This window comes from Gekko japonicus, unplaced genomic scaffold (assembly GCF_001447785.1).
Source record: "Gekko japonicus isolate JY-2015 unplaced genomic scaffold, Gekko_japonicus_V1.1 scaffold374, whole genome shotgun sequence".
NCBI lineage: Eukaryota > Metazoa > Chordata > Lepidosauria > Squamata > Gekkonidae > Gekko > Gekko japonicus.
This window is the reverse complement of record NW_015176463.1, coordinates 674,486-684,714: the sequence shown is the minus strand read 5'-3', so window position 1 is coordinate 684,714 and position 10,229 is coordinate 674,486. Positions and strand designations below refer to the sequence as shown.

General features: G+C 42.6%; 1 protein-coding gene across 1 annotated transcript in view; it reads right to left on the bottom strand.

The window, feature by feature from the left end:
• Positions 1 to 10,229, bottom strand: part of RASGEF1C (RasGEF domain family member 1C) — a 67,056-nt gene that overhangs the window by 52,354 nt on the left and 4,473 nt on the right. The window contains exons 2-3 of the mRNA XM_015427041.1: positions 9,316 to 9,438; positions 5,181 to 5,318 (exon numbers count right to left, since the gene is read on the bottom strand). Of these exons, the coding sequence (XP_015282527.1) occupies positions 5,181 to 5,318; positions 9,316 to 9,438 (261 nt within the window). The remainder of the gene's footprint in view (positions 1 to 5,180; positions 5,319 to 9,315; positions 9,439 to 10,229) is intronic.

Genomic DNA, 10,229 nt, shown 5'->3' with positions numbered 1-10,229 from the left:
TTCTAATTTTAATTAAGCCTTGTCTTTTATAATGCAAAACTGGAATGCTTGGCAAAAATATGCTTCTCAGTAAGCATACCTCCTTGAGCACCCCAATGAGTCTTGTGAAACTGAGCAGGACAAAGAACAAGCGAATACTGCCTTAAGCAACTGTTCCACACTACTTTCTGCAAGAGAGATAATGGTTATGATGACCCTAGGATGCCTTCATATGCTTGATTTTGATTGTGTAATATTTTTTTTTTGGTCAGACATATTGAAACACTCCAGCATGGCACAATGATGCTTCCCTTTCAAAAGACAACAACCTTTTAAGTTTCTCCTGCAATCAATTACTGATCTTCATCAGGAAGAACTGCAATAATCACTCTTACCAATATCTGAAAAACAAAGAGATTTTTCACTACAGAGCTCTTGCAGAGGACATTCTTTGCTCCAGTTTAAAGCAATGAGAGCAGAGTTGGATGTTTCCAAGTTCTTAGGATCAAACTACTTGCACAGGGCAAATAAGCATATGTTTTTACATGTTAATCCTGCTTCATTTTCTAATAAGATACTTTAATTACATGGTTGGAAACAATGCTCCCTCTAAGCTGTGGAGCCTTGAGAGCAAAAATTCTAGTGGTGAGTGAGCGACATGGCTACTGCATAAATTAGTTTGCTCCAGAGCCATCCTTCCTGAGCGAAGACAAAAATGTGTGAGCTGGAGGCTGAAAAACTGTGAGCTAGCTCACACTCACTCAGTTTAGAGGGAACACTGGTTGGAAATGAGTGTCATCTGGGCTTCCCAACTGATTCTTTGTAGCAGCTTAAATCGTTTGCTTCCTTTGAACTCTCATAATTGTCTCTATCCTTTTTTTTTGTTCTGTATATCCTGATACTAGGGTAAACCTCTTTAACAGTTTGGAGCCATCTGGACACAAAAAGAAAACATCCATGGTGGAGATGGCTGTTAGCTTAAGAAGTCCATCCTCAAAAATACAAAAACAGTGTACTCCAGGGGTGTTAGCTGTCTGATGATAATCAAACAAATGGCCAAAACGTTTGTTGAAGCAATTAAACAACTAATGTGGCCCCAAACAGATGGGACTTTTTTTTTTTAAAGCACCCTGTAATTTTGCAACAGATTTTTGCAAGCACCATTATTACCAACACCCTGCCATTCTGAAGTAACGTGGGAAACAAAATATCTTCTTTAGTAGAGACATGATGCTAGTTATGTGCAAACCACGGTTTTGAAAGTTGGAGGTATAAACATGGGGAAGAGTTGCCTCTCTGCCATCCTTTGCAAAAGGTGATGACAACAGTGAGAGCCAATGGTTAGACAGATGTGTGTTGGATTCAAGTTCTATTGTGCTATATTTGCAAGGCTTCTGGCAAGCCAGTCTTTTTCATCCTTTGTCTCCCATCAGTAAAATGCAAACGAACTATAATTACACTGCAGAAATGCATCTCTATAGCTGTTGGCATTGGCTGGTACACTCCAATGCTATTCCACGTTCAGGGAAGAGAACATGTTTTTAATCCCTTTTTACTACCTCTGAAATCCCAGGTGTTTTGTCACTGAGATTCAAGGTGGATTACGTGTAAAACAGTGTAATCAAATAGCATGAATGATATAAGCAATACAAAGGACCAGGATTACAATAATTACAAACAAAAAGGATAAACCTTCATTCTTTTTTGTTATTCTGACAAAGTGAACTTTGACTCATGAAAAGTTACACCCTGGAAAATATGTTGGTTTCTAAGGTGATACTAGATTCAAATTTTGTTCTGCTACTACAGACTAACATGGCTACCCACCTGAAAGAATTAGAAACAGTGCAAAAATTATCAGACAAGCAATGCAGAAACCGGAATTACAAAAGCAGAAAACAATGCAGTATGAGTAGGATAATACATACAACAAATAGATAGTATAAAGCATACAGAGTGGCACAGACTACAGTACTGTTCCCTTTATAAAAGTGTGAAATTAAGCCTTTTTAAAGAAAGGGTATAATGGGCAGGATGACTTGGGTATACCAGTGTATACTTGGGCAGGAGTTTTTATATAGAGTACAATACGAATACACCTAAGACAGAACTCTTATTATAGAAGGGATTTATTATTAGTCATCCAGAAGCTTACAAAAGTGCCATAAAAACAGAAATCTAAATAATTATATAGTTATCTAAATAATTATATAGCTTTTCTTCATTGTTTAACTAAAAGTGCAATTCTAAACACAGTTACACCCTCATAAATCCACTGAAATCAATTGGTTTGGAAAAACACAATGATGCTTCCCTTTCAAAAGACAACAACCTTTTAAGTTTCTCCTGCAATCAATTACTGATCTTCATCAGGAAGAACTGCAATAATCACTCTTACCAATATCTGAAAAACAAAGAGATTTTTCACTACAGAACTCTTGCAGAGGACATTCTTTGCTCCAGTTTAAAGCAATGAGAGCAGAGTAGGATCAAACTACTTGCACAGGGAAAATAAGCATATGTTTTTACATGTTAATCCTGCTTCATTTTCTAATAAGATACTTTAATTACATGGTTGGAAACAATGCTTCCTCTAAGCTGTGGAGCCTTGTGAGCAAAAATTCTACTTTGTGAGCTACCGGCATTAAAGTGGTGAGTGAGCGACATGGCTATTGCATAAATTAGTTTGCTCCAGAGCCATCCTTCCTGAGCGAAGACAAAAATGTGTGAGCTGGAGGCTGAAAAACTGTGAGCTAGCTCACACTCACTCAGCTTAGAGGGAACACTGGTTGGAAATGAGTGTCATCTTTTTATCTGGGCTTCCCCCCCCAAAAATAACTCCCAACTGATTCTTTGTAGCAGCTTAATTCGTTTGCTTCCTTTGAACTGTCATAATTGTCTCTATCCTTTTTTTTTGTTCTATATATACTGATACTAGGGTAAACCTCTTTAACAGTTTGGAGCCATCTGGACACAAAAAGAAAACATCCATGGTGGAGATGGCTGTTAGCTTAAGAAGTCCATCCTCAAAAATACAAATACAGTGTACTCCAGGGGTGTTAGCTGTCTGATGATAATCAAACAAATGGCCAAAACGTTTGTTGAAGCAATTAAACAACTAATGTGGCCCCAAACAGATGGACTTTTTTTTTTAAGCACCCTGTAATTTTGCAACAGATTTTTGCAAGCACCATTATTACCAACACCCTGCCATTCTGAAGTAACGTGGGAAACAAAATATCTTCTTTAGTAGAGACATGATGCTAGTTATGTGCAAACCACGGTTTTGAAAGTTGGAGGTATAAACATGGGGAAGAGTTGCCTCTCTGCCATCCTTTGCAAAAGGTGATGACAACAGTGAGAGCCAATGGTTAGACAGATGTGTGTTGGATTCAAGTTCTATTGTGCTATATTTGCAAGGCTTCTGGCAAGCCAGTCTTTTTCATCCTTTGTCTCCCATCAGTAAAATGCAAACGAACTATAATTACACTGCAGAAATGCATCTCTATAGCTGTTGGCATTGGCTGGTACACTCCAATGCTAGTCCACGTTCAGGGAAGATAACATGTTTTTCATCCCTTTTTACTACCTCTGAAATCCCAGGTGTTTTGTCACTGAGATTCAAGGTGGATTACGTGTAAAACAGTGTAATCAAATAGCATGAATGATATAAGCAATACAAAGGACCAGGATTACAATAATTACAAACAAAAAGGATAAACCTTCATTCTTTTTTGTTATCTGACAAAGTGAACTTTGACTCATAAAAGCTTACACCCTGGAAAATATGTTGGTTTCTAAGGTGATACTAGATTCAAATTTTGTTCTGCTACTACAGACTAACATGGCTACCCACCTGAAAGAATTAGAAACAGTGCAAAAATTATCAGACAAGCAATGCAGAAATCGGAATTACAAAAGCAGAAAACAATGCAGTATGAGTAGGATAATACATACAACAAATAGATAGTATAAAGCATACAGAGTGGCACAGACTACAGTACTGTTCCCTTTATAAAAGTGTGAAATTAAGCCTTTTTAAAGAAAGGGTATAATGGGCAGGATGACTTGGGTATACCAGTGTATACTTAGGCAGAGTTTTTATATAGAGTACAATACGAATACACCTAAGACAGAACTCTTATTATAGAAGGGATTTATTTTTAGTCATCCAGAAGCTTACAAAGTGCCATAAAACATATAGTTAGATGCTTTTCTTCATTGTTTAACTAAAAGTGCAATTCTAAACACAGTTACACCCTCATAAATCCACTGAAATCAATTGGTTTAGAAAGAGGTAAGTCTGCCTACAATAGCATTGACAATTACTATGCAGAGCACCACACACTTGCATGTTCCAAGAAGTTCTTGCTTGGACAAAATCCAAAATGGCTCTGATCGTATGATTTCTAAACTGCCCCTGACTTGGAGGAAACCCAGCCAAGCCATATATTCCCAATCAGACATCAGATAGAAAAAGCACAAAGAGAGCTGAATTACCCAGGAAACTAAAAACCTGCTTTTAATAGAGGAAAACTTTCATGATTTGGAAAAGGTGTCAACCAGCTTTCTGAGGCTTGAATCAATGCACTGCACGTAACAGCATAGGAGAAACCATGTTAAGCCAGTGGTCCACCCAGTCCAACACTCTGTGTCACACAGTGGCCCAAACCCAGGTGCCATCAGGAGGTCCACCAGTGGGGCCAGAACTCCAGAAGCCCTCCCACTGTTGCCCCCCAACCACCAAGAATACAGAGCATCACTGCCCCAGATATAGTGTTCCATCTATACCTTGTGGCTGATAGCCACTCATGGACCTCTGCTCCATATGTTTACCCAAACCCTTTCTAAAGCTTTTTATGCTTCTAGCTGCCACCACTTTCTGTGGCAGTGAATCCCACATGTTAATTATTCTTTGGGTGACACCAAGGAGGAAGGCTGTCAAAAAAACTAATCCGGTCTGAGTCCCCCCCCCCCCAATTATCCATTCTAAGGAAAATTGATTTAACTTAAGAATGGAAAGAATTTGTAAACTGTATCTTCCTGGGAACATTTGACTAGTTGTGGGTGCTTATTCATGGACAAATCATTTGACACTACCAGTGAAATTCTATGTACACCCTTCTAAGCCTGTTGATGTTAATGGACTTAGAAGGGAGTAACTCTGCTTTGAAGTGCAGTGTAGGTGCCATTACCCTCACCTCATCACATGGAGCTATCCGGTGAATAATATCTTTCAAACAGCCGATCATTCTTTCCTCTTGAAAGTCATATGGAAATGTTTCCGTCCATTCTGTCAATAATTGTAGAATTTTGGGTCCAAATTTTCTGATCCGGGTCTGCAGTTAGAAAACAATATTGATGGAAGAAAACTTCAGAACAGCCAGGTAGTGCACACCAACAGTAAGCTCCAGTGAGTTTATCCTGAAGCCAAATATTCAATGGTGGCACCTATATAGTACCAGTCGAGACAATGCATTGAGTTTAACATGCGCGACTAACAACCTCAGTTCCTTTCAAAGGGTTCATATGTAAAAAAAACCTGGATGAGATCAGGGAGTTTCCTTGTTTTATCTTGTGGACTGAACACACCTTCTAACAAAGAAAAGATATCACATGTAAAGAAGTTTCCTCCTTTTTCAACAAAATTGGACAAAATACTTTAGCTTTTTCCAGCAGTTGGTTTCAGCACATTGTTTTCATGCTGTCTGTAACCATTATAAGAAAGTAATTGAAGACCTGTAAAATGTCTTGTGTGGTATGTGTGGGAGAGGTAGCAGAGAACTCTCCACTTCCTCTCCTGTTACTTTTTCTGTCCCTGCACAATTATATATATGCCTGCACTATTATATATACACAAACCAAAGATAGATTCTTGGGGAAGAGAAGAGTTGGAAATGCATCACACGTGCTTTCACTTCCCTTCTTCCAAAGCCAGGTCATGTATAATGAAGGCTGCCTGCCTTCTGTGTTTTTATCATACTCTCAACAAGACACCTTTGAAGGAAGAGCATATTGGAATCAGGTATTATTACTAGAATGTACTCATGATGGGGGTGGCAGGGTATGGATCAAGGGACATAAAAAATAAAAAGCAAAACCATCATGCTAATACCCAGATAAACCTTCAGCAGACAGGAAGTGGACTGGATAGGGTTGCCAGGTCCCTCCTGGAAACTGGTGGGGGATGGGGGGATTTACTCAGAGCAGGAGAGAAGCCCAGCTGATGTCCAGCAATGTGCCTACATCACTGCCCATGTGACACAGAAGTGACGTTGTCATGTTGGGGCAATGCTCTGGTATTTGGGGAAAACGTCATGTTGGGGCAATGCTCTGGTATTTGGGGAAAACTCTATGGTCTATTTGGCTTTTACCCACAGAGTTTTTGCTCAAATCAATTGGGCTTTTACCCACAGAGTTTTTGCTCAAATACCAGAGCATCACCTGACATCCCCAATGTGGTGATGTCTCTTCCAGGTCACGTGGGCAGTGACATAGACATGTTGCTGCACATTGGTTGGATCTCCCTCTTTTTCTTGGTAAGTTCCCCCCACCAGCCAGCTGATCGTTAGCAGGGCGGTGAGACCTGGTAGTGGGGGATCTCCATTGGGGGGGAGGGGCGTCTGGCAATCCTAGGATGGGAAATAGGAGGCTCTCATTAATGATTTCCTTGGGGGGGGTATAAAGAAGCTCTGGAAAATTAAACCATCTTCATCTGGCACCTGAAAGCTTGCCAGTTTGTCTCCAGGGATGGAGTTCCAAAATCTAAGTATCACAACAGAAAAGGCCACATGTTTTGTGTTAATCCAGACTGCTTCTGCCAGTTGGAGTACACAGAGCAGAGCATCCGAGAACCCTCTTAACTAGTAGCCTGGGTTCATACATGTCCTTCAGAAGCCCTGCTCTCAGAACCATGAATGCACTAGACGTATTTATGTTCCAGCAAATTACTAATGAAAAAAGGTTCTTCTGAAAACGGTCAAATATGTGACAATGTCTTCCTTAGGTTAGTAAACAGCAGCTGAACTAACTACGGCATCTGCTCATGGTCATAGCAGACTGAATGTTTTTACGTGAGTTTAGAACCTTGCTGAGTCTAGATGTTGAGTCACAACATTTGTAAACTGAGCCCACCCACTAAATTATCACTCTTAATTCTAGTCTTAATTTTCTGTGATGGAACTGCCAGATGGGATACAGAATCTTCTTTCTTTTTCTATGGTTACTTGTATAAAGAGGTATAAAAAGGTGTTATCAATGCACTGCTGACATTCTAACAAAAGTTGTGGCAGTGAATGGCCTAATATCTGTTTTAACCCAGTTCTCAAAATGTGTTTGTACCTGCATTTTCAAAACAACAACACTCTGTTGGTATCTGCAAAATCTGAAGATGTGAAAAGAAGGAACTGATGAAGTGTGTGCTGTGTCCTACATAACACAACTTGGAGGGGGATGGGGGAGTAGGTATTGCTAAAAGCCACAGCAGTATCTTTTACAGTGTCTAGATTCAACGGGATGAGCAAAGGTGGTAACAGCAATGTGATCTTGCTGCTTCTTGTTAGGCAGTCATAAACTAAGCATAACACCAACTCATTGCCTCACGTGAGAGATATAAAGTGGTGCCATATATCTCTTCTTATATATAATTGTGTTTTCGGGTGAGTTTTTCCTGAACATTCCACATGCTCCCAAATCAATTGGCTCCCTGACCTGTAACTCTGATGGTCTGCCAATCCACTGGCTGGGTTGCCAGAGTCCCGCCCACAAAGGCGGCGGCCAGCATCTCGCCCTCAGTGTGGTGCGAGGCGACGGACAGGACAGATGCTCCGGCGGGGGGAGGCTGAGAAGCCTGAGGCTTGGGTCGGTGTTGGTCGCAACGCCTGTTCCTGCGGAGGCAGCGGCAGTTGCTGTGAGCAGCCATTGAGGGGAGTGGGGCATCAGTGTGTGTGCGCGAGGCCCAGCACAGCAGCCGTCGGCACCTCAGGTCTCCACTCTGCCGCAATGTACGAGCCCCTGACTAAGCCGGGGCCCTGCCTCACCACTCCGAGCCAGGGAAACGAGGCTGAGCGCTTGCCCACCCCGCCGGAGGGGAGCAGCAGGGAGGCGTGGCTCAACCTCTTGGAAGGCTGTGGGGCGTGCGGCCAGCGGCTGCAGAGCTGCCAGCCGAAGCTCCTCCCATGCCTCCAATCGCTGTGCTGCCGCTGCCTGTCCGTGCCTTGCCACTACCTGATGTCCCCACCCACCGCCCCTTCCCCCATCAAAGACACACCGGTGCTGCAGCCACTCCCCCAGCCAGCCTTGTCCTCACCTATTGCTGTGCCCCCCTGTGAGTCAGGTGAGTCTGCGGTAGCCGGGGAAGGGCTGCCATTTGGCGGGGAGCTCGCAGACAGCATTGAGCGGGGGTGGGGGGAGTCGCTGGCAACTCTACACCAGATATGTGGATTCAAGTCCAAGCTCTGCCCTGAAGGAGAAGGCAGCGAGGGAGGAGGGCGAGGCCGAGATATTTCTAGAGCTCATTGTATTCATTTTACAACAGGCTTCACTACTAGTCTAGATATATTTTTGTCTCAGGTGCTGGACTAGATATATCCTTTCCTTTGCCTTTATTCCCTTAGAAGCTCATTGATTCATAAATCTTGAGCAGCAGAAAATACTTATTCCTTGTTTTATGGATGCATGGGCTAAAAGGACTGAAATATATTTTGTAATTGCTAAGGTAAACTTAGAATCCTTATTGCTAAGCAAAAGAGCCAGGGTTTCTGGAGTATAAGAGGGCAGTGCCTAGATATATCATGGTGCACAGGTATGCAAACGTTATTCAGTGCAGGCACAGAAGACTAATGGGCAACTTCATGCTGCTCTTGGGAGTTGACAGTGATAGCTAGAACATTTTGAAGCAGTACCCAAGGCAAAGGGGAAATGCATTAAATGAAACTGAGAGACATGCTGCTGCACTGACATTTGCTATTGACAGTGCACACACAGTTTAAATCCTGGCACCCTGTAGGCTTCTGCAAAGCCTTGAAAGAAATGACAACGAAATCACGGGGGAAGATTGAGACAGGCTAGAAGAGAAAAGGAGAAGGGGATTTGAAGTGACTGCTACACCCTCTGCCTAAAGCTTTGCTCTGGGGCACTGAATGTTCTATTAGAATGCGACTGTGCCAAATGCTCAGTGTCAGCAAAACCCCCTGAGGGTCTGGATGCACACAGCTGGCAAGGAATCAAAAGGGAAAAATCACTGGGAGTCAAATCAGAAGCCTTTTCTAATCCATTTTAGTGCTGTCAGTTCCTCGCAAACATAACAAAACCCTTCATGCTGTCAATAGGACCAACCTTATCCAGCACTGGGTCATCCAGCTGCTGCTGCTCAATGCACTTGTGGCAAACGCGCGAGAGAAGTTCATGAGGTTCAATGAAGAGTCGTGAGCTGAGCAGGAATGTAAAGATATAGGCCTTCTGGGAAAGAGAGAGAGGCAAGCTTAGTGGATGACAAGAGCAGAAAACAGGCCACACCGTTTCTGAAAGGAGCTCTCTAGCTAGGCTATGCAAAGCACAGAGTTTTCCAACTGCTGATAGAGAAATGAGATTAAAGGTAAAGGTAAAGGTTCCCTTGCTCGAAAGCCAGTCGAATCCGACTCTAGGGTTGCGATGCTCATCTCCGTTTCAAAGCCGAAGAGACAGCGCTGTCCGAAGACGTTTCTGTGGTCATGTGGCCGGCATGACTAAACACCAAGGCGCACAGAACGCTGTTACCTTCCCACCAAAGTGGTACCTATTTATCTACTTGCAATTTCTTGCTTTCGAACTCCTAGGTTGGCAGGAGCTGGAACTAGAGATGGGAGCTCACTCTGTCATGCGGCACCCGGGTCTCGAACTGCTGAACTACCGACCCTCCACAGCCTGCAGTTCAGCGTCTTAACCACTTGCACTAAATAGACATCAGTAATACAGGCACTGCTTTCTACGAGGCTGTAATGAATCTCAAGGTCCGCAGACTCTACTGATTCATTAGGCTATTTTCCACAATGTGTTGACCTTCCTGACCCACTGGACCTTTTCCTTCATGGAATGAGCTTCTCAGATATCCAAAGCATCCTCCATGGCATTTGACTCACAGCCACATGCTTAATGGAGATTCCACACACCCCCACATTGGAAGAAGGGTTAATATTTCTTGTTCTGTCAGCATCATCCCAGGTAAAAAAAATCTCATGAATGAATGGCTCTTTCCACCTTTCGGCAGGAAG